The 27741-nt window shown below is 44.2% G+C and overlaps 1 protein-coding gene across 4 annotated transcripts in view; it reads left to right on the top strand.

Annotated features, from left to right (window-relative positions):
- The window catches only part of LOC147640567 (serine/threonine-protein kinase 12-like), a 119056-nt gene that overhangs the window by 5377 nt on the left and 85938 nt on the right, over positions 1 to 27741 (top strand). For 3 of the 4 annotated variants that reach the window (XR_015268045.1, XM_086813041.1, XM_086813053.1), the window contains exons 2-4: positions 5841 to 5915; positions 6021 to 6122; positions 6758 to 6843. Coding sequence is in view for 3 of the 4 variants with exons in the window: in XM_086813041.1 (XP_086669167.1) it covers positions 5841 to 5915; positions 6021 to 6122; positions 6758 to 6843 (263 nt within the window). In the remaining variant the exon portion in view is untranslated. The remainder of the gene's footprint in view (positions 1 to 5840; positions 5916 to 6020; positions 6123 to 6757; positions 6844 to 27741) is intronic. The other variant, XM_086813046.1, reaches the window with a different exon arrangement.

Raw genomic sequence — 27741 nt, 5'->3', positions numbered from 1 at the left:
CCTAATCCTGGTTGGGGTAAGGGGTTTCCTGCTGTATGGATGGGAACAATGGTGTCGGTAGTCCAAGGTGGGAGAAACCCCTCACAAAGAGTCTGGGGGGTTACAAAGAACCCCTGCACCGCTTGTACCTGCACAGTGCGCCGCCGCATGTACCTGCTCACCGACTTGTACCTGCTCACCTGACCTGTTGAAGCCGTCCAATGCACGCTTCGTAATTTGTTACTGATTTTTTTTTTTGGGGCATTTTTTTCATAATTCAGAAATTGCTAAAAAATTAGCAAATTAGTTGCATTAATTTTGGGGCTTTTCACCATTGAGCCTGCAATTGCAACATTGGCATTGATTTTAGCAGATTTGGTGCGTAATTGCACTAGAAATTTGGGGATTTTGCAAAAATTGACACTATTTGCAGGTCTATTAGAGACATTTGCAGGCATTTTGGGTGTTACAAACACATTTGCAGGCATTTTGGGTGTTACAAACACATTTTCTTGGCATTGGGGCATTTCCTCTAATTTTTTGGGCATTATAGCATTTGGTACAGGTGACAATTGCACATTTGGACAGTTTAGGAGATTTACAGGTGCAGATTTATAGGTGCTGGTTTAGATTTGGTCTAATTGGTTGCCTAAAAATTGGGGCTTTTCTACATTGAGCCCTTTTTTGTAGCATTCGATCCATTTATCTTTGATTTTATTGAGATTTGAGCACTCCTAGCTCTTCCAGGTGTCAGCTGATCGTGTTTTCACGGCACATGTATACATTTGTGGTTTGCTGCAGAATATGTATGCCATTGTGGACACTTTGACAAATTTGCATTATCATGCAGTACACTTGCAGATTTGGGACATGCATATGTACTTCTTGTGGTGAGGAGTTCCCTTTCAGTCCATTGATTATCTTGCTATTTATTTCCCGCATTCTTACAGTTTTGCTGGGCATTGCCTACTCTTGTGGTGACTTGTGAACAGATTTGCTGTGTTGTCATGGCCAACAGTAACAATGTGTAACTCGGTTGAACACAATGCTAATCAATACACTTAAATACACTAAGATTTGATGGACACTTGCTCAAAATACAAGAAGTAAATTGCTGAATTGACAAGAGACACACAATGAGTCGGAACGGCTGACCCCTCCCTCAAATAAAGTATATTGATCTTGGGAGAATCAAGTACATAGTGTCATGGGCATTTCTGACCAGATTTCCATACCAATCCATATGAATACAGTATTGCAAACAAGTGGTTGTCGATGTAGACTTGCAACCCACACTACCCTCTCAAGTGCTCATGTTTCCTACCATCTGCTCTCTATTGTTCCACTGACACATGGTAGCAACAATCTGCAAGAGAGCACGTAGGACAAGAGAACACTACACAGGGTATGTGATCTTGTAATCCGGTCCTCCCTCCTACTACTTGCTCCCATATTTAAGCATAAAAGCTTACCAATAGCAAGTAGAGTCGATGACGGCGGAAGTCTTCGCGATGGAAGTCCTTGGAGTGTTGAGATCTTTGATTTGTCGCCTTTCTTCGCGACAAAAGTCTTCAAGAGGATGAAGGGAACCTTGGGAAAGCTTCCCCTATGGTTCAACTTGAGAAAGGAGAGCTGAAATTAGGGTTTTCAGCAAAAAGACCAGAAATTACAACAATAAAGAGAGCTGTTTTGCTGAATTTCAGTCATGGGGAGTGTGTAGGAGAGTGATTAGCATCCGGAAACACTCTAGGAAGCTTGAAAATCACCTTAGCAAGCTTGGAAATGGAGTTGGGAAGGAGAATGTGTAGAAAATGCAGCCCAACAGCCCTCATGAAGGAGGCACCAAACTCTAGACAGAGGAGTGAGGTGGTGAGTTGTCCAGTGTAGGTAGAAGGCAGGTGCTTTGTGGAGCAAGCTAGAGTGGACACATGGCTGGTTACTCCCTTTGTACAAAGAGGATAAGGTTTGGGCGGTGGACATTGGGTTATGTCCACCTCGGGACATCAGTGTGTGTGAACACCAGGCTGGTCATAATTTATAAGTGAGTTTTGGTCGCCCAAAACTTAATGAAGTGTGTTCACACTCACTTATAAATTAGTGCCAACTCCTAAGGCGAAGTTTATGACCAATACTTATTACCTGTCACATGCCACATAACCATGTCAGCAGTCAGTTTCACACGCACGGTTCGCGGGCGGTGCTTCCACTGTTGATGAGCTGCCACTTCTTGGAGACCCAGATGAATCTGAGGATGATTCCCAGTGTATTGTTCAAGCTAGACAGCCTTAGTTAGTTGTAGAGGTTGAACTCGTAGCTGGAGATGAGCCCCAGCAGCAACAGGAGGCTCCGCATTCTGTTCGAGTACCAAGGTGGTTGTTAGACACCCTTCGGGAGTAAGGTGTTACGGAGCTTCCCTCCGAGTGGACCACAGAGGATGGACCTCGAAGATCGCATAGAGTTCGTGACAAAAGTCATTTGCAGAGCTCTTACAAGTACACTATGCTTTGATTTCTCGTATCATTTGGGACAAAGAGCCCACTTTCGTGAAGGAAGCTCTTTCTCAGGAGACTTGGAGGAAAGCCATGCAAGTGGAACTGGATGCCATAGAGAAGAATAAAACTTGGGAGTTGGTTCCGAGGCTGTTAAAACGGTCGGTCATTGGTGTCAAGTGGATCTTTAAGACCAATTATACATTTGATGGGTCGGTGGACAAGCACAAAGCCAGACTTGTGGCTAAGGTTACCTTTGCACCGACAACGAGGATTACCAGGATTAGGACGGTTCTTGCCCTTGCCTCTTCTAAGCAGTGGCCCGTATATTAGAAGGATGTAAAATCCGCGTTTCTTAATGGTGACTTGCCATGAGTCTCACAGAGGATGCGAGAATGCTTCACACCCAGCACTTGAGAGGCTCTAGTAGAGGATTACGCAGATGAATGTAGTCATACCTAACCAATGGATCACAGGGAACTTTGTGGAGGGGCCTCGTCACTTATGGTTTGGGGTATTCTCAGGGACAGGGGTACCTATTTATAAAGTTCACGTGCCTTCCCACTTTGGGTGAGAATTATGTACTTGTCACCAACCTAGTCATTTCCTAGTATGAAAGGGGTCTTGTGGACTCCAGGACGTCTAAGTATTTGGAAAGTACAAGCTTTGGGAATGGGGATTATCCTGAAATACAAAGGATCAAGTGGCCTCACACTTGTCACTTCAACTTTTGTGTGGTTCTCCACTTGTCATCATAGCCTTCTCTTTTGATTTTAGCTCATGGGAGGCCCAAATCTATAAATTGAAGCCCTCTCTCTTCATTAAGGGAGGCTCTCTTGCCTCACACTAGCCTCTACCAGTGTTATAGGCTGCCCTAATGATGGCTGCTCTCTCTCTCTCTCTCTCTCTCTCTCTCTCGGCTGCCCATGAAGTATACCGGCTGTTGTCGACTGTTTTGAAGGTTTCCATCACAAAGAAATAATGAAGGCAAGCGTATTTAATCATTTTATTATGATTTTGAGACATTGTACTTGTACCGGCTGTACTAGCCGTTGTACTTGTTGTACCAACCACTGTACCTCATGTACCAACCATTGTACCTATTGTACTAGCCATTTTACCTGTTGTACTAACACATGTTATTACTGTACCGGCTGAATGGAGAGCTATACCGGCTGAACCAGCTCTATTGTATGAAGACCCATGGTTTTTGGGGAAGAATCAGTACCCACACGGAGGTATATGGATTATATTGTTGGCTTGGCATTTCTGCAGCCTTTGTACCGGTTGAATTCTACAGCCTGTGTACACGGAGTTATATTGATTATATTGTTGGCTTGGCATTTCTACAACCTGTGTACACTGGTTGAATTCTACAGCCTGTGTACACGGAGGTATATGGATTATATTGTTGGCTTGGCATTTCTACACCCTGTGTATCGGTTGAATTCTATGGTTGCCTTGTGTTGGACTATGTTATGGTTTGTATATGGATAATCTGGCATCTCCAGTGGAGAGAGTAAGGCCCTCAAAGCTTGTACATGATATTTTCTCCCTGGGTAATAAAATACTCCAAAAAGGGGGGGGGGGCAGCAGCATTTCGGCCTCTATGTAGTGTTAGCTGTGCACATCTCTCTTTTACAGTTCTGTGGATTAAGTGGCATATGTTTAAGGCTGTGGCCAATTTTAGTGTTTAATTGCATTAATGATCAAGTGTTTTGCGAAACCCCCAGGGCCCTCTTTGGAAGTTACAGTACCGGTCTTCTACTCCATTCAGGATAGATGGCTCTTGGAGAGAAGGCTTGAGCAGGATATCATTGAGGGTTTGGTAGTCTGGCTGGTGAGAGTGGTGGGCAGGGCATGAAAGCACATCTATATTGATCCAACTCAACGGATGATTACGGACTCTTGGAGCCTTTGGTTATATGATGGTTGTCCTATCAGATACTTGCACTGGGACCCTGGTGAGTGGGAGTGGAGGGATACTTTTAACCCCATGAAAAGCATGCCCTTCTTTAGTTACGTTGTGCGGAACGCGAGACACTTGGTTTTGGGACAAATCCATAGAATCCCTACTTCTAGATTGCATTGGGAGGATTATGGGATCACCCTTGACATTCATGGAGCTTTTTGGTGGAGGTTGTGGCACTCCAACAATGAAACGAAGATTTTCTCTTTTATTTGACTTTCTCTACATGGTGGACTTGCCACCAATGAGTGGAGATCGGTCATTGGCGCTAGCCCAACTTGTCTGAGATGTGGAGGAGATTCAAAGAAAGTTTACCATTGCTTATGGGAGTGTAGGGAGGCACAGAGGATCTGGACTGCCATAGAACACCTTTTTGGAAGGATGAGGAGAGATGCCTACATTTGTTTTGGTGCTATTGTTTGGTTGACACAGCCGGGCCTGCAAATCAGGTTTGAAGGGAACGATAGAGATATGATCATGCAGGTTATGTGGCATTGTCATCTTTAAGACATGCCAGAGTTGGACAATGCATGGGAGATAATTGCTAGCATCACAGCCTGGCACAACTGGAAGGCTAGATACACTGAGGCCATGGAGGGCACTTTGGTTTATGATACCCAGTGCATTTGTATGATCTAGTGTGATATTATCCACACGCTCATGGCCACTTGGGCCAGGATTCAGGGATCTTCGAGGGCCGTAGAGAGAAAATGTGGCCAATTTATGAGAGAATGGGATCATGGCATTTTTTTCACTATCTCATATGGGGCCTTGCTCATTGCTGGCAGCACAAGGCACCTGATTGGTTGAGATTTCCACTTTGCTTGGTCCGAAATCTCCCTTGTTTTAATTTTTTTTCATACTTAATAGAAGTCTTTTTTTTTGCGAAAAAAAAGTACGTGGCTGAGAGGTCTCCCTCAGTCACGTCACATGGAAAGGTAGCTCGACGGCGAGGGAGCATGTTTTGGATCTGGAGCTGATGAGGGGATCGTGGTTGACGTCCCGGGGGCATTGGGCACACTAGAACGCGGAGGCCCGGTCCAAAGGTAATCTCGGACGAGGTTGGCCCACAACAGCTCGAGGTGGGTCCACAGGATCCATTGTATGGGTGTCCTCCTCCTTGTGGGTCCGGAAGAAACTGGTGTTGGTTGGCTGGCTAGGGAGAGGTCAGGGTGGCTCAAGCTCATCCATTTTGCCTAGCTAGTATTTCCCACAATCTAGCATTCTTTTGCGAGTTGGTAAACTGTTTGACTTCTTTGGCTATTTGCTAATTGAAGCTTTAATTTGGTTTGAAACAATTCTCATAGAAGAAGTTGCAGCATGAGAACGAAGTGATGATGCATCTTGTTAATAATGCTTTCATGTCTACATAATCTAATGAGCAGTTTTTAAAACTTTCATAGCCTCTCGCTGATGCTCTTCACTATCAGAACAAGGATGTTTGCAAGCTTTTGGTGGAATATGGAGCAAAAACCAATGTAAGAGTAAAATTATTTCTATCTTGAGATTCAAAATTTTGCTTTACATGAAGATTATTGAACCTTCTGTGGGCTCCATATGTGAACAAGATCTTTGTCTTGCAGGAAAGACATGAAGCCTCCATGCGGGTGCAAAACTCCCTTGAGGTTCCAGAGTATGAAGTCAATCCTGCAGAATTGAACTTCTCAGACATTATAGTGATAAAGGTAGTGTAGCTTCTCCATCATTGCATTGTGTTAACCTTAGATTTGATGAGTTTCTGTTGATGATGAAATGCTGATAATGGCAAAGATATGTTAATGCTTACTTTTGTGCCATTTGGCATCATATGATCCTCTGGAGCCTTTAAATTTGGAAGGTGTAAACATCCCTTTGAACCTGATTTGACACATTCGGTTGGGTAGAGACTTGATACATCCCAACACTGATTTTTGAACTCAAGCGTCATAAATTAAATAGTTTTAAAAGGAAAAGTAACAGACTAGATGAGCTCCTGCCTCCTATGAGTGTCCTTTTTTGTTCATGAGCAATTCTACGGGCTTCTTCAACATCCTTTTTGGTCCACTTGCTCATGCCATCTTCTAAGTTCTAGCATTAAGTCTCCCTCTGCCATTTCCAATAGCTTGAGTTTCAGAACGTTCTTCTCATAATCAGATCAAAATACGAACATCACGAACTGATGCATGCCCAATAGTGAAGACACCTTAAGAACGTTTTCTGACGTTACTGACGCAGGGGCCAGTTTGGGCAATTTTTTTTCTAAGTACAAACAGGTAGAAGCGTCGGTATTGAGCTTCCTGGAGAGTTGCTAGTAACCAGATTGCCAATGTGTTGGTTGCAGAAAGGATATAAAGTGGCAACATGGAGAGGGATACAAGTGTTTGTAAAATGTCTGAAAGATAATCTGGTATATGGCAAGAAGGATCTGTAAGTATCCCTCAGAAGTCCAGCTCTTCGAAGTTGTACAATTGCATAGGACTGACGTGCCAAGGCTTTTAGGTTTTCAATGTAATTAATGGCTTATTTATTTTATTTTCTCGAAATTGTATCTGTTCTTCATTTTTTTTTCTTGCAACATATTAAAAGATTGCAAGCTTTTTCATAGATGAGTCTTTAATTAAAGAAATAAGCACAAGGCTGCCTAGGGGGTGTGTGTTTGTCATGTGCACAGTGGGTATCTACCGTGTGCTATACGCATGCAAGACTAGTTTCGAGGCTTGGGGAAGCTTGGAACTAGGCAGGCTGATTGACGAGCTGAGTTAGGGATATACTAACAGGCGGGCACCCAAGTATGGCGGGCGGGCGGCCAAGTGTGGACGCCCGATGACCGGCCAAGAGCCTATAAAAGGGTGGCCAAGGTTAGTTATTGATTATAGAGAGTCTCGCGAGTTTGTGAGAGCTCTATGGTCTTGGAGCCTGGATCTAGTGCAGACGTGCACCTGCTTTATGCAGCCGAGGCCGACAGCAATCTCGAGGCCCGCGAGGGTAGCTTCGCGGCGGTATGGGGCGTCGTGAGGAGGAGATTGGTCGGTACGTCAACCTAGTTAGCTCAGCTCGTGGCTCGGTGGGGACAGCCAAGACTGTGGGCTCGCCCACGGCTGTCATGGTTGGGAGGTGAGTCAGGCCTGCACCCCCTTTGTTGTTTGTTGTTCGTTTGTTTGCAGGATTCGAGTTTCGAACCAAGATCGATCACGAGGGAAGATCCGTGGGGATTTGACAGTGGTATCAGAGCATACCTCGTGAACGAGCAAGTCGGTAGGTAGAGAAGAAGAGGTCGAAGAACGGTATGTGAAAAAAAAGCTTGCTGTTTTTTCTGTGCATACTGCAGTTTTCAGATTTTGTATGTGTTTTTTCTTCATCAAAGAACCCCATGTTGATGGGAGATGGTAGTTTTGATAGGGTTGATTGCTTTTGCAAAGAAGAGGTGAATTGTTGTGCATACGCATGAACTGCAGGGAGAGAAAACAGAAAAAAAAAAGAAGAAGAAGAAAAAAGCATGTTGATTTTCGTTGCTTTTCGTTCAACGAACGAGAGAGAGAGAGAGAGAGAGAACGTGCGCTGTCCGACTGATTATGTGCGTTGGCCGGGTGTTGTTCGTTGCTGGCGGGTGTGCTTTTTGGGCCGCAAGAAACTCTGTAGGTAGGCGCCTAAGGCCATGTAGGCCTGCGTAACCAGGCGCCTAGGCTTGCGTAGCCAGGCCTACGCAGCCTAGCGCAGGCGGCCCAGGCCAGGCAGGCCAGCGCTCACGCCAGGCAGGCTAGCGCAGCCCCTCAGGCCTACGCAGGCCCCTCAGCCAGGCCTACGCAGCCTAGCGCAGGCGGCCCAAGCCAGGCCAGCGATGCAGGCGCCTAGGCCTACGTGGCTTCGTGGCCACGCCTACTCGGGCTGGCACAGGCGTAGGCTGGCGCAATGGTATTGGCCGACGCAGCTGACAACAGCATCCGCCGACAGCATGAAAGCACCGGTGACGGCAGCAGCACGCCGATGGGCGAATCCAGGAGGTTGGAAAAAAAAAAACACAAGGAAAGCTCGTTTTTTTTTTGCTTTCGTTTTTTTTTTAAAAGTTTAAAATTTCAAAGTTTTAAAAAGACCTCCATGGTTCAAAAGGTTTCCAAGGTTTTATTTTTTTTAAGACTTTAGAATATATATATCCATATATATATATATATATATATATATATATATATATATATATATATATATATATATATATATATATATATTAAAAATATATATATATATATATTTATTCAAGAAAAAAAAAACACAAAAGCTAAAGCAAAAGCTAAACATAGCTTTTCGAGATTTTTTTTGGCTTTTGGGAAACCTTTATAAACCCCCTCACGTGGGCTTCTTGCCACACATCTCTCGAGTTCTCAAGTTCTCAAGTTTTCAAGCTCTCAAGTTCGCTCGCACTTTCATTGTGCAAAGATCGAATTTTCTCTCCACGTACCCTCTTCACGATGTCGACCCAAGAATCAGAGTTGGAGCCCCTCGTGGAACGCGAAGGCTTGCCGGCTACGGAAGGCACTGATGCCGATCTTTTTGACGAGTTTGTGTCAAAATCAGATTTCCAAGAGTTCAAAGTAGCTCTCGAAGCTTCTTCGGCGGAACGTCAGGCACAAATCGCAGCCCAGATGCAGGCTTTGCAGAACTCCATCGCTCTATTGACCACTACCCTCTCTACTTTTTCGGGAATGGATACCTTGGCTTCTGCTTTAGGCCCCAATATTACTCCGGAACCGTTCGGGGGCGAGCAAAAGCAGAGAACCAAGGAGATCGTGGACACTTGGCTACATAAGTGGCAAGTTCACTTTCAGTTTCATCCATATGATGATGGAAAGAAGATACAGTTAGCAGCAGGTTTCCTGTCCGGCAAAGCTTTGCTTTGGTGGAAGGAACTGAACCCAAAGCCGACGACTTGGGTACAATTCGAAGACATTTTCAAGAAAGAATTCCTCAAGAAAGAGGATGACTACGATGTTGTTGCCCGGTTTTCAGCTTTGACCATGACCTCGCAGCACCTCACTTATGAGGTCTACCTCCAGAGGTTTCGTGACTTGCAGATGAAAGCTACAAAGATGGATCCCACTACTCTGTTGGGGTTTTTCGTAGCTGGTTTACCAGACTCGTACCGATTACAGGTTAAAAATAACAAATGTAAAACTTTGGACGAGGCCATTCATTCAGCTCGTATCTATGATGATACGATGGTCTCTTCCAAGTCAAAACCCGTTACCGAGCAGGGGAACAAGCATAAAAGAAAGTTCTCCGCACCTATGGCTAACACGAATGAAGGCAAGTCTTCGGACCAACCTTCGAAGAATTCAAGTTCGACACCAGCGAAGAAGAAACGACTCCTTAGGGCTTTGAAGCTCAAGAAGGAAGGACGTTGTTTTATCTGCGAAGACAAAGGACATATGCGTAACGAGTGCCCAAAGCAAAAGGGTACCAAGTCAAACGCAGGACCCAAGCCAAAGGCAGCTAACCAGTTGTCTTTGACAGGTACGTCAATTACTGTACTTTCTCGCCCTAGTACTTGTTCTGATTGTCTGTTCAATTCTAAAGTATTTGGCATGCATGATCTTCTCCGAGTTTATGGAGAAGTGAATGGCCATAAAATTCACATTCTTTTAGACCCTGGCAGTTCGCATAACTTTGTCAACTACAAACTTGTGCAGAAATTGAGTCTTGATACGACACTCAGCGACCATACCTATGAGGTACGTCTACCTGCGGGAAGGCAAGTTTGGGATCGCAAGGTGGAGATACTTCCAATCCAGATTCAGGACTACAAAGATACTCTGGAATGCTATGTTATGCATCTGGAAAATGTAGACTTGTTATTAGAGATTGAGTGGTTTAAGACTCTTGATGTCCAGATAGATTGGTCTAGTCATATTTTTTCTTTTCAGCATAGGGACACCAAGTATAGTATTTTAGGTGATTGTATTCATCCCTCTCAGGGACCTCTTGTAAATACAATTGATTTTGGAAATATAATGGATTCTTCTTTGTACACCGCTTTCCATTGTGTCTTGATTCCACTTTCTTCTTTCCTCATCCCTTCCATGGATGTGAATGAATTAAGTGTGTTTGAAAGCAAAGAATTACTGAAGATACTTGATTCGTTTCAAGATGTATTTCCTAAGGAACTGCCATCAGGTTTACCACCTGAACGGGCAGTAGATCATCGTATTGACTTGATCCCTGGTGCTCATCCTGTGAGTATTCCACCTTATAGGATGAGCCAAGCTGAGGAAGATGAGTTGGCTAAACAACTCGCAGATTATTTGAGGATGGGCCAGATCCGTCCAAGTAAATCACCTTGGGGTGCACCTGTGTTGCTTAGGAGAAAGAAGGACAATACTTGGAGAATGTGTATAGATTACAAAAGATTGAACAAGTTGACAATTAAGAACCGTTATCCTCTCCCTAGATCAGATGACCTAATTGACCGGTTAGCAGGAGCGAAATATTTCACGAAGATAGATTTGCGTACTGGCTACCACCAGATACGTATTCATGAAAGGCATGTCGAAAGAACCGCCTTTCGGACTAGGTATGGCCATTACGAGTTTCTCGTATTACCTTTTGGGTTAACCAATGCTCCAGCCACTTTCCAGCAAATGATGAACGATCTTTTTCGTGAACATTTAGGAAAATTTGTGGTGGTGTTCCTGGATGATATTTTAATATATAGCCGTACTCTTGAGGATCATGTCAGACACCTCACGATTGTCTTATCTATTTTAAGACAGAATCGACTATATGCTAAATTGAGTAAATGTGAGTTCTTTATGACCGACATCATTTACTTGGGACACAAGATCACTAGAGATGGATTGAGCATTGACTACGACCGAGTTCAGAAGGTTTTGGACTGGCCTATACCGCGAACAGTGAAACAACTTCGTTCTTTTCTCGGTTTTGTAGTTTTTCTTAGGAAATCTGTACGGGAGTACTCTCAGCTCACACTACCGATGACCGACTTATTGAAAGGTCGTGGACGTAAGTCCAATCAGCCTATCACTTGGAATAACGATTTGGATATGGCCTTCAGACTTTTGAAAGATAAAGTCAAGGAAGCACCTATCTTAGCACTACCTGATCCTAGTCGGCCTTATGTTCTTGAAACTGATGCCAGTGACTATGCTATCGGGGCTGCTTTATTTCAAGATGGTAGACCGGTTGCTTTTGAAAGTAAAAAGCTAGACGACACTCAATCTCGTTGGCCAGCCCTTGAGAAGGAGCTTTATGCTGTGATTCATGCTCTCAAGGTTTGGAGACATTATTTATATGGCTCCAAGTTTGTGGTATTGACTGATCATCAGTCAATCAAGTATGTGTGTGATGCGGATGATTTGAGAGGCAGGAAAGCTCGTTGGGCAGAGTTAATGCAAGATTTTGATTTTGAGATCCGTTATCGGAAAGGGTCCATGAATAATATTGCAGATGCGCTTAGTCGGATTAGAGAGGTGAATACTTTGTCGTTCACCGAGATTTCTACTGACTTATTTCAGTCATTGAGAGGGCTTTGCAGGACTGATAGTTATTTTGGTCCATTTTGGCAGAAGATCCAGGACGGGAGCTCATTGATTGACCAAGACTCGGTGACTCAGCAGTCTACTATTCAGGCTGCAGGAGGTCAGTGGATGATTCGGAATGGTTTACTATTCCGTAATGACAAAATTTGTGTACCACATATCCCGGACATTAGGTCCAAGATTCTGAGGGAGTGTCACGACGCCCCTTCTGCTGGACACCCTGGGGTACACAGGACACTATCATTAGTGAAACACACTTTTTATTGGCCGAAGATGAAAGGGTATGTAGAAGATTATGTTCTCAAGTGTCAGATTTGTCAGGCAAATAAAGCTGAACGCTTTAGACAGGCTGGGTTGTTGCATCCTTTGCAAATCCCAGGTAATAAGTGGGAAAGTATTTCCATGGATTTTATTACCGGATTGCCAAGAACACATCAAGGCCACGATTCTATTTGGGTTGTGGTAGATCGCTTGACAAAGATGGCTAGATTTTTACCGACCCGGAAGACTATTACAGCTACGCAATTAGCTCGGCAGTTTATCTAGCAATTGTTTAGACTGTACGGGTTACCGCAGGACATAGTCAGTGATAGGGACTCTAAGTTTACGAGTGACTTTTGGAAACTTGTTTTCGAGAAGTTGGAAACAACTTTGAATTTGAGTTCCTCGGATCATCCTCAATCTGATGGCCTGACTGAAAGAGTGAATCAGATTTTGGAGGATATGCTTCGAGCATATGTATCCAAAAGACAGAGTTCATGGGAGGATTATCTTCCTATGTTAGAATTTGCATATAACAGTACTAAACATACGAGTACAGGGTTTAGTCCTTTCATGCTTATGTATGGTTTTCAACCAAGATCACCTGTTACAGTAGGATTCTCAGGACTTCAGCATGATGCAGCACGTAATTTTTAGCTAGATATGCAGGAAATGTTACAAGTTGCAAAGGAATCTATTAGAAGTGCTCAAGACCGAGACAGGTTTTATTCTAATAGACATCGTTCACCTAGAGAGTTCTCTGAAGGAACGATGGTGTATTTGCGAGTTCCGAAAGATTCCGAGACTTTACGGACAGGTAGATCTCCGAAATTATCCCCTAGATACTGTGGACCATTTCGTGTTACACGACGGATTGGTTTAGTTGCATATGAATTGGATTTGCCTTCTCATGTGAAAGTTCATCCTGTATTTCATGTCAGTAGACTTAAGGAAGTACTGGGTGGAGCAGATCAGTTAGTTACTCCTCAAGAAATTATAGATGTCCAAGACATGACATTTGTTCCGCACGAACCTGAAAAGATTCTTGGCTTTCGTGAACGAAGATTGCGTCATACGCTTATCACGGAATACAAGATCAAGTGGAAGGATCGTGTTGAGGAGGACGCTACATGGGAGACACTGACTTCTCTTCAGAGAGATTACCCTGGCTTTTTAGTGAGCTCAGGAGTGAGCTCTTAGAGGAAGGGGAGTATGTCATGTGCACAGTGGGTATCTACCGTGTGCTATACGCATGCAAGACTAGTTTCGAGGCTTGGGGAAGCTTGGAACTAGGCAGGCTGATTGACGAGCTGAGTTAGGGATATACTAACAGGCGGGCACCCAAGTATGGACGGGCGGGCGGCCAAGTGTGGACGCCCGATGACCGGCCAAGAGCCTATAAAAGGGTGGCCAAGGTTAGTTATTGATTATAGAGAGTCTCGCGAGTTTGTGAGAGCTCTATGTTCTTGGAGCCTGGATCTAGTGCAGACGTGCACCTGCTTTATGCAGCCGAGGCCGACAGCAATCTCGAGGCCCGCGAGGGTAGCTTCGCGGCGGTATGGGACGTCGTGAGGAGGAGATTGGTCGGTACGTCAACCTAGTTAGCTTAGCTCGTGGCTCGGTGGGGACAGCCAAGACTGTGGGCTCGCCCACGGCTGTCATGGTTGGGAGGTGAGTCAGGCCTGCACCCCCTTTGTTGTTTGTTGTTCGTTTGTTTGCAGGATTCGAGTTTCGAACCAAGATCGATCACGAGGGAAGATCCGTGGGGATTTGACAGTGTTTAGGGCAGACGCAATCCAAAGCAGCATGGCCAGGTAGCCTAAGTGGGTGGTCAAGACTGCGGGCTAAAGCCATTTTAAAAAAGTGTGCAGAAGGAATAAGTCCCACCAGAAGTTGGCATGGTTGGACCAGCATCATAGTTGCATGCCATACTTGTACTCAATCTTGTGTCTGTACAGTAGTTTGTGTACCACATGTGCACCGTATGGGGCCTTCCGTAATTTATGAAAGCTTCCATATAAATTTTGAAACTCTGATTCGTCTTGGACCTTATCGGGTGCCCCCTATGCCGCATCCATGCATCCTATATGATTTCCCATGCAGCCTGCACATGTTATGTACATTTTTTTTCAAACTACCATATTTTATCTTTATATTATTCAAAGTAGAAAAATAGTGGTGTACTTAATGTACCTTATCAGTACTTTCCATATTTGTATCTTGTATGTTTCGTACCTAACAATTAGACCTCCAATCCCCATTCTCTCCATCACTAAGCTCCTAGTGCAACAAAATACAGTGCTCCTCAGCAGCGGACAAAGCCCGGAAAATCAGCAGATGCTAGATGCCTTCCACGACTTGCTGCTCCAAGTCATAGACAAGTTTACTTGCTGGTATTCTGTTAGATTCATCTGTGGTGTTTTTTTTGGCTGCCTTCTTATGCTTATCCTGATACTTTTTTAATGCTGTTCGCACTTGTAATAAAAAAGTTCCCTCACATACTTATCAGTGGCAAAGATTTTCATAGAATGAAGAACAGGAGGCAACACCACCCAAACATAAATTATCTTAAAGGTGCCTTTCGTTATAGAAGAACGTAACGTATTCTAACAATGGTACATACTTTTCTCACGCTGATTTTAAAAAATAAAAATAAAAATAAAAATAGAATTTGAGCATGTCCAAAATTATGGAATCGGCCTTCTCACTTTGCCCATCCGTCTTAAGGATTCCTTGAAATCTCCTGCTCGGAGATCTTCCTGTTGTGAAAAGTCTATAATGTCCTCATATAGTGAGGAATGGTGATGCACCCTCTTAGTTTCCTAGCTCAGATGTGATGATCTGTGGGTGGAAAATAGCATTACTGGATGAGATACTCTATTTATTTTCACTGATATTGGCTGTGTTTTAATTTCACCGACATGTATTGGTGCTACAAGAGATGCAATATGAAGAGCATGGCAACACCCTATGAAACTTGAACCCCACCAGATTTTTGTGTTTGTTGTGTGAATGACAAGGCCCAACAATATCACTACTCATAGTCTCCTCTGTGGACTATCGTGCGTGTCAGTGTAAAAGATGACATCTCTTCTTGTGTAGGTCTCGTGAAAGCTGCCTGGTTCTGACCACTTTGTGCCATTGCAATTCGAAACAGCCATTCGCAGTTTATGTATACAGCGTTGTTTCTAAATAACCCTCAGAAGCCCCCCCACCCGTAGATGTACTTATATTACTGTATGAAGTAAAGGACTGACCTTGTGGGCTGTAAAACCCTGATTTGATGGACCATAAGATGTGCAGAATGCTAATGTATAGGGCTGAATGCTGGCCTTGCTGTGTAGGCTCTGCTGGACAGCTAGACACCTTGCGTCTTTTGCTTCTACAGGTGGTAGACTTGCGTTTGCACTTCAGCCCTGGTTTGAGACTGTTTGTTGACCTCCTATGCTTGGGTTTAGGGCTGAGGACTGCCTTGTAGCCAGTTTGTTGACCTCCTATGCTTGGGTTTAGGACTGAGGACTGCCTTGTAGCCAGTTTTATCGACGACAGGTGCAAGATAATGATGAGATAGACTGACAAGGGCTGGATCCACCCATATATAGGGCCGGCTGACTGGAGAAGAACAGGCTGACCAGGCCTGCAGGCTGGTCGTGGTGGGAGGAAAAATGACATTTTGGTGCTTATTCCCACGTGCCTATGTACTGACCTTTGCCTTTGGCTGTGGACACCCAATCCGCCATGCCCCAATGTGTGGGTGGACCTATGGCCCACTCCTTCCCTTGCTAAAATTGGAAAATTGGTCTTGGTTTACTCAGGTGGCCAAGTTGCTATGGTTTACAGCAAACAAACCCAGGCCTTGTTCGTGAAATTGGAGCACCCAGATGGCCTCTGCTTTCGCGCTGATGGCCTGCGTCGTTGATCCATCTCAAAGACCTGTGGGAGATAGTCTTGAGGTCCTAATACCTCCTCTCTTTGACTCCTACGCCATCATGTCTTTTGTACCCCTATATCCATATCCATGCTTTCATGCCTTCACACCTCGTCTAGCCAGGTCACTTTTGGTCGAGTCTGCGTGACCTCTTCTCTCTCCCTCCTCTCTGAATTCCCATTATCCAGCTTGCTGCTCACTTTTCCTTGCCTGCCATTCACCTTGCTCCCCTCCTCTCTACGCACTTCTCATCTTGCTCGCCATCCCCTTCATCGATGCCTGCAGTTCACCTCACCTCTCCCATATCCAGGCCCATGAGACTGGGTACTATTGCCTCCGATGGGCTGTCCTAGGCCCAAATGAGTATTAATTACTCATTGCCCCATAACTATGCTGTTGTTAGTACCTTGAAAAAGGGTTCAGATGTAACTTCGTTGAACACAATGCTAATACACTTAAATACACCAAGTTTTAATCGACAACATGCACAATACAAGAAGTAATTTGCTGAATTGACAAGAGACACACAATGAGCCGGAACAGCTGGCCCCTCCCTCAAATAAAGTATATTGATCTTGGGAGAATCAAGTACATAGTGTCATGGGCATTTCTGACCAGATTTCCATACCAATGCATATTAATACAGTATTGCAAACAATGTGGTTGTGGGTGTAGACTTGCAACTCACACTACCCTCTCAAGTGCTCATGTTTCCTACCATCTGCTCTCTATTGTTCCACCAACACATGGTAGCAACAATCTATAAGAGAGCATGTAGGACAACAGACCACTACACAAGGTATGTGATCTTGTAATCCGGTTCCTCTCCTTGCTACTTGCTTCCATATTTAAGCATAAAAGCTTACCAATTGCAAGTAGAGTCGATGATAGCGGAAGTCTTTGCGATGGAAGTGCTTGGAGTGTTGAAATCTTCGTTTTGTCGCAATCCTTCACGACAAAAAGTCCTCAAGAGGATGAAGGGAACCCTGTGAAAGCTTCTCCTATGGTTCAAGTTTTTATCTTTAGAAGGAAGGCTGAAATTAGGGTTCTCAGCAAAAAGACCAGAAATTACAGCAAGAAAGAGAGTTGTTTTGTTGAATTTCAGTCATTGGGAGTGTGTAGGAGAGTGAATAGCACCCAAAAACACTCTTGGAAGCTTGGGAAACACCCTAGCAAGCTTGGATATGGAGGTTGGAAGGAGAAAGTGCAAAAAATACAGTCCAAGAGGCCTCATGAAGGAGGCGCCTACTTCTAGAGAGAGAGAGAAGAGTGAGGTGGTGAGTTGTCCACACTAGGTATCGTGTGGATGCTATGTGGTGCAAGCTAGAACGGACACATGGCTGGTTACTCCCTTTATACAAAGGGAATAAGGTCTGGGCGGTGGACATTGGGTTTTGTCCACCTCGGGAGTCGGGACATCAGTGTGTGTGAACACCGGACTGGTCATAATTTATAAGTGAGTTTTGGTCGCCCAAAACTTAATGAAGTGTGTATACACTCACTTATAAATTAGTGCTAAGTCTTAAGGCTAGGTTTATGACCAATACTTACCACCTGTCACATGCCACATAACCATGTCAGCAGACAGTTTCACACGCATGGTTCACGAGCAGGCGTCCCCTTACCCGAAACTTCACATTGGTCAAGCAAGCATGAAAAAAGCATGCAATTTCAATTGCAAGCAAGCACACAAAGATGCTATGCAATGCAGCATTGATATGGACAATCCTTGTTCATGAGATTATACCGAAATAGACGTGCTCCAGGCAAGTACACGAGGTACCAGATCCAATGGAACACCAATCCACTAGGCATTTCCGGGTATGTACATAGAGGCACAAGTCCCAACGGAAAGCCAAGTCAACAGTATCACATGAGTGGCATCAATCCCCCTAGCATATACAACTACCATGGACACCAGTCCAATGTACATACATGATGAGAAAGCACGGGTGGACCAATTGGGTGGCCAAATGGTGACATCAGATACCACGATGTACACATTTGACCCAATGGCCTAATAAGTGCCTTGGACGACATCACACATTACAACATACAAGAGTGTTACAAAGGAGTGTGGGATGAGCAGGACATTGACGTGTGTAGGACGTACACAGCTCTGACTATGCCTTGGCGGTACACCAGCAACTCGTCCCTGGACAAGGGCTCACAAAGTGCTTGGTGTGTGGCCTAGGACCTTGCACTTGAGTTGGTGTAGTATATTCACGGCATCCAAATGTAGGATGCATGTGACATTTCCTCCTAAGTAGCTTGTTTTACGAGAGTCCCATTGCCTTGAGGTAGTCCGTCAACAGTGTCGAATTCTCTGCAAAGAACTTGTCTAACCAAACATCATGCGTCCATCGGTTCTGGAATTTGGTGAGGTACTATTATGTGCGATGGAGGACTATCTGTTTGGGGATCACGACTTCCGCTTCGTCGATAATTTTTGGTTGTAGTCTGAAACCTCCAATGGAATTGTATCTGCATACAACTTGAGCCAGCTGACATGGAATACATCATGCATGGTTTTGCATGGTCCAACTCGGTGGTAGTCGTAACTTCATGGAGACCTCGTTGATTTTCTTGACGGTGGAAAAAGTCCGAAACTTTTGGAAGATAGCTCTTGCTCACTTGCTTTAGTCCCTTCTTCATAGTTTGGAGATAAACCCAGTCGCCCACGGAAAACTTCACATCTCTTTGTTCTTGTTGGCTTGGCTAGTTGTGAAGCTCCCTCCATACGATCACCTGATAGAAATCCTCGATGGTAGTGGATGCACTCTTCCAGACAGTCACGTGCCTCCATCGCATCAGTCACATGGACCCCCACAGATACCTGATGCTTGAAGTCCTTGAGACAGCTAGTACTTGAGGGCCACACTGGAGTATGGTATGCAGTAGTTTCCACTTGGTTCTCAATATATGGGCTCCACATGGACCACCTACCACCCCTTAGTACAGTTTGGACTCCCCTTTTCTCCAGCTCACTTACGAGGATACCAACCGGGTTATCTGGTTAGATCTTCTCAGCCTCTACACCCATTGCACATGGATTATACCTCCGAAGTTCCCAACGAAGATGCACTTCTATAGAGATCACTTCCTCACGCTCATTGAGGATGGATTCATCTAGCAGCCGGGCTACCTGAGTGTTCACATGTCCCATGCCATGCGGATTGTGATTGGCCAAATACGGGTTTCATCCCATTGCCTTAGAGTGGAGACAGGTAGAGCTTGTAACTTGCGGGTGCCCGGGGGACTAGGGCCTTTGACACACTTGTCGATACCATCAAAGCATATTAAAACATTAAAACATGGCCACAGCCTTAACACATATCCATCATCACTTTGCATAAAACATAAAAGCTGGACAAAATATCCACAAATGCTGAAAATGGAGCTTGCACATGTGACACTGCATAGAGGCCGGAATGGGCCGACCCCCCCCCCCCCCCCCCCCCCCTTGGAGTATTTTATTACCCAAGGAGAATAATATCGTGTACAAGCTTTGAGGGCCTTACTCTCCCCACGGGAGATGCCGGATTATCCATATACAAATGCCATAACATAGCCCAACACGAGGCTACCAAGCGGGAACACAGGCTGTAGAAAATTGAAATGCCGAGCCAACAATATAATCCATATACCTCTATGTGGGTACTGATTCTTCCCCAAAAAAACCACGGGTCTTCATGCAATAGAGCTGGTACAACAAGTACAACTCTCAATTTAGTCGGTACAATAAGTACAATGGCTAGTATAGTCGGTACAGTGGTTGGTACAGCAGGTACAATGGTTGGTACAACAAGTATAGTGGCTAGAAATCATAATAAAATGATTAAAGACCCTTGCCTTAAGTATTTCTTCGCGATGGAAGTCTCCAAATTAGTCCCCAACAGCCAGTATTCTTCATGGGCAGCCTTCAAGAAAGAGAGTAGCCATCATTAGGGCAGCCTGTAACGGTGGTAGAGGCTAGTGTGCAGCAAGAGAGCCTCCCTTAATGAAGAGAGAGGGCTCCAATTTATAGATTTGGGGCTCCCATGAGTGAAAATGAAAAGAGAAGGCTATGATGACAAGTGGAGAGCCACACAATAGGTGGAGTGACAAGTGTGAGGCCACTTGTCTCACTCTGATCCACTTTCTGACAAGTGTAAGGCCACTTGTCTCACTTTGATCCACTTTCTTGCCACATGTCCCAATCTAAGAGATGGGTTCTGCCATAATCTTTACCTCTAAAAATATCCTAACTAGTAGACATTCTGACATAGGCACTTTGCCAACTCTTGGTATCTGCTCAATTCTAGATGTAATGATGCGAATAGAATTTCCATCGGAGTGGGGCCAAAAATAGCAACTCTCCTAAATTTTAGGAGTGTGGTCCTTTGTATTCCAGGATAATCTCCCATTCCCAAGGCTTGTACTTTCCAAATATTTAAACATCTTGGAGTCCACTAGACTCCTTTCATACTGGAAAATGTCCAGGTTGTTGACAGAGTTGAGCGGTCTTCAAAGACAGGAAGCTCATACGGAGACCCAGAGAGGAGAGGAACTGGCGATTATGCCACACAGAGGTTGAGACGGAGGAGCATTACATATGCTAGTGCCTAGTATACTATGAGATCTGCGGGAGGTTTCACTGTCGGGTTTGTGAGGGATTTGGTCCACTCTCCAGGATCATTGACTTCTCCGACCAGCGTTGCCTAGGCCTCTTCTTGCTTAAGTTCTGCAGACACAGGGACACTTTCTTGACAGAGCTTCGGCCCTAGCCTTTCATGAATATGTATCTGGTGATAGCCAGTACGTGAATCTATCTTTGTGAAATACTTCGCTCCTGCTAACCGGTCAATTAGGTCATCTGATCTAGGGAGAGGATAACGGTTCTTGATTGTCAGTTTGTTCAATCTCTTGTAATCTATACACATTCTCAAGGTGTTGTCCTTCTTTCTCCTAAGTAACACAGGTGCATCCTAAGGTGACTTCTTGGACGGATCTTGCCTATCCTCAAATAATCTTAGAGTTGTTTGGCCAACTCATCTTCCTCAGCTTGGCTCATCCTGTAAGGTTGAGTACTAAGAGGTTGAGCACTAGGGACCAGGTCAATATGATGATCTACTGCCCTTTTAGGTGGTAAGCCTGATGGCAGTTCCCAAGGAAATACATCTTGAAACAAATCTAGTATCTTCTTTAATTCTTTGCTTTCAAACACATTTAATTCATTGACATCCACAAAAGGTATGAGAAATGAAGAAAGTGGAATCAAGAGACAATGGAAATCATTATACAAAGAAAAATCCATTATATTTCCAAAATCAACTGTATTTACAAGAGGTCCATGAGAGGGTTGTATACAATCACCTAAAATACAATACCGAGTGTTCCTATGTTCAAAAGAAAAAGTATGACTAGACTCGCCCCCTCCCTTGCTAGCCAACCATCACCAGTTTCTTCTGGACCCAGGAGGTGGACACCGATACAATACCTCGCCCGAGAGGAGTTACCTTGGACCGGGCCTCAGCACTTTAGCGTGCCCGACTCATTAGCTCCAAATCTAGGACATGCTCCACCGCCATCGAGCTACCTTTTGATGTGACATAGCTGAGGGAGATCTCTCGGCAATAGTCATTAGCCCCATGCTTGATATTTTGGAGAGTGGTATACCATCTACTGGGGGCTGATGTTGCTTTCATGTTTCTATGTTCCTAGTATTCTATGATGAGTTTCCATGGACAGTTTTGTAGCACTCCAGTGAGATAGCTATGTTTTTGTTTTATTTTCCATTCCATGATGAGATATGCCATGGACATTATTGTATCACTTTCTTATTTGTGGAGGTCTCCCAGACCAATGTAAGTTCTGCAACGCTTCTTTCCGATCAGCAATCAATTTGCTTGTGTTTGAGCAACTTGGAATCTTGCCTTGCACATACCCAAAAACTATGTCCTAGTATTGTAGCTGCCATTTACCAAAGGAAAATGCTTTTTACACATTTCTGCTACCGTGAGCGTCCAACGTTGTTCCTGAGGCAAGAAAGTATGTAACATCGTTGCTTGTCTTGCCTACACATGATAATGACTATTTAGAACATTGAATCCACCCATAGTTGTTTCTCGTACCGATACGAATGGGTTCGTACGGTATGGTTCGTACGGTATGATACCGTACGATATTGTACGGTATGAGTTTTTTTTTCCTCCAAAAAATCATTTTTTCTTGAATTTTTTTTTTCCAAATGCATAAAAAAATATAGAAACCCTGCTTTATGAAGATCCCAATGCAATACTTCATAACTTTTGTGTCCACTCAGTATTCCATATGGGGTTGTTGAGAGACCTAAAAAATCTGGCGAGGTAGACTGGTAGTGTACACTTGATTGGTAGGATGAGAGAATCTTGCTACATCACTTGGGGATCCCTGGTATAGGTAGGCTAAACAATTAGATTCTCAAGTTATGTACGAGGGAGAAGATTTGGACATGGCCATTTTGATCTAGAGAGGAGTCCCTAAACTTATCACCCTAGATGCACTCCTCATATTTGTGCAAGGACGGTCCCTTAGTCATAAACGCTACACTGGGAGACCTTTGGTATTGCATTACCCATCCAGGTTCGTTTTTGGAGACAATCGGGAGATCCAACCGGGAGAGACACATATCCATGTTCTGGTTCCTCAAGCACTGTAGACTCCTCCCCTCCCAACCTTCCCTCACATTCAAGCTTGAAGCTCCATAGGTTGTAAGTGTAAAAAATAAAAACCGTATTTTATCGTACGGTATCCAAAAATTTCATATCGTACCAAAAATTCCCGTACGGTATCGTATCGTACGGTATCGTATTTTCGTACCGTGACAACCATGAATCCACCATCCACTTTAGGTGAGCAAACCTTCTGATACCTCCTGAGCAGCCTTAGTGTTTTTTGATCTCCATAATGCTTCCATTGTCTATGAAATGAAAGAAGAAATTTACTTTTTTGATGATACAGTGGCAAGAAAAATTGGATGTATGCCATGAGAATAGATTGTACAATGTGAATCTTGACATGAAGCGGCCATATAGGAATTTCCAATAATCTAGCTTCATTTGTATTCCTTGCATTACCTGGTACGACCCTGTGTTTTTCCTTTGGACAGTATGCAGGTGGGCATGGGCACGGGATGGACAGTGTGAAAGACATCAGCTTGGAATCGAGAAAGAAACCTATGTGTGGCCAGCCCAAGTGTGAAGGGGACAAAAGGATTTAAATTTATAAGATTTTATAACCTTTGATGATTAAAAATAATAATATTATTTGGAAGGATGTGCTTTTGCTATTGCTTTTAGTTTTTGGAGAAAAGCAGGTTGAGGCGCCTCGTTAAAAAGGGGAGGGTGGTGGAGTTGACGGGTGTGTGGTTGCTTCTCCTTGGATATGTGGTTGCCAGAGAGCACAAGCGAACACTGGTCATTGGCACACAGCAACCGAGGCACCGCTGTCGACAAGGCCATGTCCTTGGCGTTGGCGCCGGCGAGAAGAGAGAGGTAGCATGGTAAAAAGCAAGGCGTTGGTTGGGGGTGCACGACAGTAGCCAGTCAGAGAAGGCATCGCGGGTGGGGGTGCATGGTAGCAGCCAGTCGCAAAAAAGCAAGTCAAAGCAGGCGTACCATAGGTTTGGGAAGGCGGTGTAGGGGATGGGCGCACAACAGTAAACCAGCATGGTGTTGGTGGACGTGGAGCAGGCCACATGCTGGTGGCGGCTGCGTATGTGGAAGCAGCCAGGCGGGCGGCTTTCTGTAGCATGGAGCAGGCCGCATCGCTGGGGCATCTCCCAGGCTAGGCCGGACAGGCTTAGACCAGCAGGGTGGGAGCAGGCCTATGGACAAGCTCACCGGGTACCCTACGCCCCCTCACATGCAGCACCTTTTTGTTACGGGACATCAGACCGCCTCTGAGGACACTACCGCCTTCTGTGCCTCGACTGAAGGCACCCGCACCAGCCGTGAGTTCACTATCAATCCCTCCAAAGTCAAGGTCTCTATTGAGTATGGCTTATGTGAAGTGAAAGCTGAGAGGCTCTCCTAACGAAGAGAGCAAGGGTGTTATGAAAAGTGCCTTGGCTAGCAAGTGGAAGGACTTGGATCATGGGACACATCTAAGGTAGACTTACAAGAGAGCAAGGGCACCATGAGAGGTGCCGGCTAGTGAGTCTTGAGCCTTGAGTGTGTACGAGGTCCTCGAACACTTAGCTTGAAGGCTTTTTGAAGACAAAGATCAAGGGTTAAGGCTTTGCGAATGGCTCTTGATGAAGTAGACATGGGGTAAGGCTTGCTAAGCACTCGTGTGGAAGTCCTGGGTGAAACTACCAAGGATCCTGTTGGTGGAGGATTCTACAAGTTGTACTTTGTAATCAAATTTGATTAAATTAAAGAAATACCGCAAGGGGCGCCACTGCGATTTGGGGCCAATCGGTGTGTGTGTAATTTTTGCAGGAGCTAGCTCCTCCTGTTTGTTCTCCTTTTCGAGGTTCTCAAAGGTGTTGAAGTGTTTTGTGTGCGCCCGTCAAGTTTCTGAAGGCCGGTTTCATTACCCATTTAGAATCGTCCCGGTGAGAGACATTCCAACCCAATGGATATCCCAAATGTTTGACAATTTCAGAGGGTGGGAGAATTTGCCCATGCCATAAAATACTGTGCCAATTTTCTCTTTAAACAATTTTGATTTCTTGAAGTTTATGAACAGCACTGCAACCTCACCAAATAGTTCCAGAGCTTGCATAAGTATGCATAGATCATTCTGATTATTTTTTGGAAAAAAGGAGTAATCAGCATAAGCATGAGCAACCAAGACACAACCATGTGGCAATTGCAACCCATGTAGAAGTCCATTGTGAGTAAGTTTATCGATACAAAGCAACAATGGATGAGTCGCTATCGCATATAACAAGGCACTCAAAAGGGCATCCCTGCCTGATTGATTTTCCCAACTATGAGGGGCTGTGCTATCTTTGTATAGCCAGTAGATATTACACATTATTTTTTCTCCAAATCCAAGTTTTGTCATTACCGCTGTAATATAATCCGAGTGAACTGTCAAAAGCTTTAGCCACATCAACTTGTAGTAATAGTACATCTTGCAAATATTGTTTGTGATTTGTCTTTTGGGGACAAAACCATATTGTGCCAGATGAAGACCCCTTGTCAAGATGTTTTTGATTCTATGAGTGATCATTTTAGTAATTAGTTTGCAGACCAGGGTCATCAATGCAATAGGTCTCCAATCTGCAATATTTTGACATATTTGTTTTTTTGGCACCAACTTAACTAGAACCTCTTGCCATGAGGTTGGCATAATTCCATGTAACCATGATTGTTTGATCATAAGCAACATCGGCTGTTAAAGTATATCTAGAACTGTAGAAAGAATTCAACTATTAAGCCATCTTATTGTGGGGATTTCCGTTTGCCTAAAGATTTAATTGCATCGTCAAGCTCCAATTCCAAAAAAGGAAGTTCAAGGTCTTGTGCTACTTATGCATCCTTAATTCCTGTCGCATGAGAAAGTGGGTCATGAGTAGTAGAAGCACTGTTTGTTAATGGAGCAGGTGTTGCAAAAGCATGTTGGAAATGAGTCACGCATTCTTGTTCTAACTGCATGATACTATATGTCCATTCACCATTTGTCCTTTGCAGTCGTGACATGCATTGCTTTTGCCTTGATGTGTGCAAGATTTTGAAGAAAGCTCTTGAGGAGCATCCCTTATCCAATAATGGTTTTTGTCGCGATGATCGGATCTGCCACTTTTTCCAACTTTCTTTGATCATTTCTTTCTAGCATTATGTGTAGCATAATGCATTTTTTCTTCTTTTTGAGGGGATAACATACAAATATGGGTGAGTTCTTCAAGAACTTGCAATTGTCTTTTCTACCTAGAAATTCTCTCTTTCTTCCCCAAAGTACCATTTTCCATAATTAGTTATAATTCCTTACATGCAAACAACAAAATGGTGCCAAGCAATATCAATATCCACCAAATCTTTGCATTTAGGCTGGATGTGCCCAAGCTTAGACTGTTTATGAATGCATGTTCTACATGTAAAGAATGTAAGGGCCTCCTCCCAAAAGCGGAGTATGTTGGGCGTTTGGAGCCTCGTGTGCGTGTGTATGAGTCATATTATGTGTGTGTATAGCATCGTGTGCATGTATGTATGAGTCATCTTATGTGTGTGTATAGCCACTCTCCATATTCAGCAATTAGCGCACGTCTGACCACAATTAAGAAGCTTGCGCGACGCTACATGTAACAGAAGATTTCCCCCAAGAATACGTCAAGTGGGTAGTTGGGACCCAATTTGGTGTCGACTCTCCATTCCTACAGCTCTATCTCTTGGGTACAAAGATTAAAGTGGATTGCTTAAACTCACTAAAAGAAAAGGTATAAAGAAGGCCTTGCTGTGTGTTACCTGATCATACCGGTTGCACGCTACAGGTTTCCATTAAACACTCCATCGCCAGCTTCCTCCGACCTTGCAAGCATCCCACCTCTTCCATCCCAGTATCTTCTGCTGCCATTGTGACTTACCCGCGAGTGCTTTCCTTTCATTCAGTTTTTACTAGTTAGCAGTTTCTTTCTCCATTTAAATTCTGTATTTCTTTTATCCTCACCGAGGACCGTGAACACTCTAGAGGTGGGCAATCTGTAGCCACCAAGGGTGCCCACGGTTTGCAATGTTCCAGTCTGGTCGAGCTTGACAATCTTGGCTGAACCATCTTGGGTGGATCATCTTGTACCATCTAGCTAGGTCATCTTGGGCCATTGTGGCCGAGGACTAGCTAGTGGCCGCAACATTGGATTTCCAAAGAATCTCCAAGAAGCGCAACGGATACATGAGAGGTGTATGCGCTAGCAAGCACCACAATGTCACGCCGGCTGGCGTCTTCGAAAGATAGGCAATACTCATCGATGGCATCCTTGGATATAGTGTGACTCTATAGAGTGTTAAAAGACACATCAATTGAACCGTTGGCGCACCCTATTCTACATATATCTTTTCAGCTTAGTCTACTTCATCATCATTATCTTGTCTTGTTCTTTGAGTCTTGTAGTCACTGTCCTATGTGTTGTTCATCTCATTGTGACCACTGCTTGGCGTACACAAGGGGCATGTAACAATTTCTTGGAAGTAATACAAGTAATGTCTTGTGCATTGTTCTATGCTTACATTCAAGGCTGTTTTAAGGGTTACATTGTGTGGTGAGTGTAGACAATAGGATCTACGAGGCTCACCACCTGCTATATATACGTGCTAGGTCACTGAGTTTTTGGTCTTACCAGTTGGCCTTTGACCAATACTCCTGTGACTTTCCAGCAGATGATGAATGGTTTTTTTTGCCCATATTTGAGAAATTGGATTGTTGTCTTCTTGGATGACATACGAATTTACAATCTATCATTGTTGTCTTGGAGATTCTGAGATGAGAGAAGTTTTATGCGAAGGAGTCAAAGTGTGACTTCTTCAAGGAGGAACTTTTGTAACTTGGTCATGTCATCTTTGTCGATGGTCTGAGGATTGATTTGGATAAGGTTCGTAAGGTCTTGGAAAATGATCCATTCCACGG

This window comes from Cibotium barometz, chromosome 2 (assembly GCF_041138505.1).
Source record: "Cibotium barometz isolate CiBa-2024 chromosome 2, ASM4113850v1, whole genome shotgun sequence".
Taxonomy (NCBI): Eukaryota; Viridiplantae; Streptophyta; class Polypodiopsida; order Cyatheales; family Cibotiaceae; genus Cibotium; species Cibotium barometz.
This window is presented reverse-complemented; position numbering and strand designations above follow the sequence as displayed.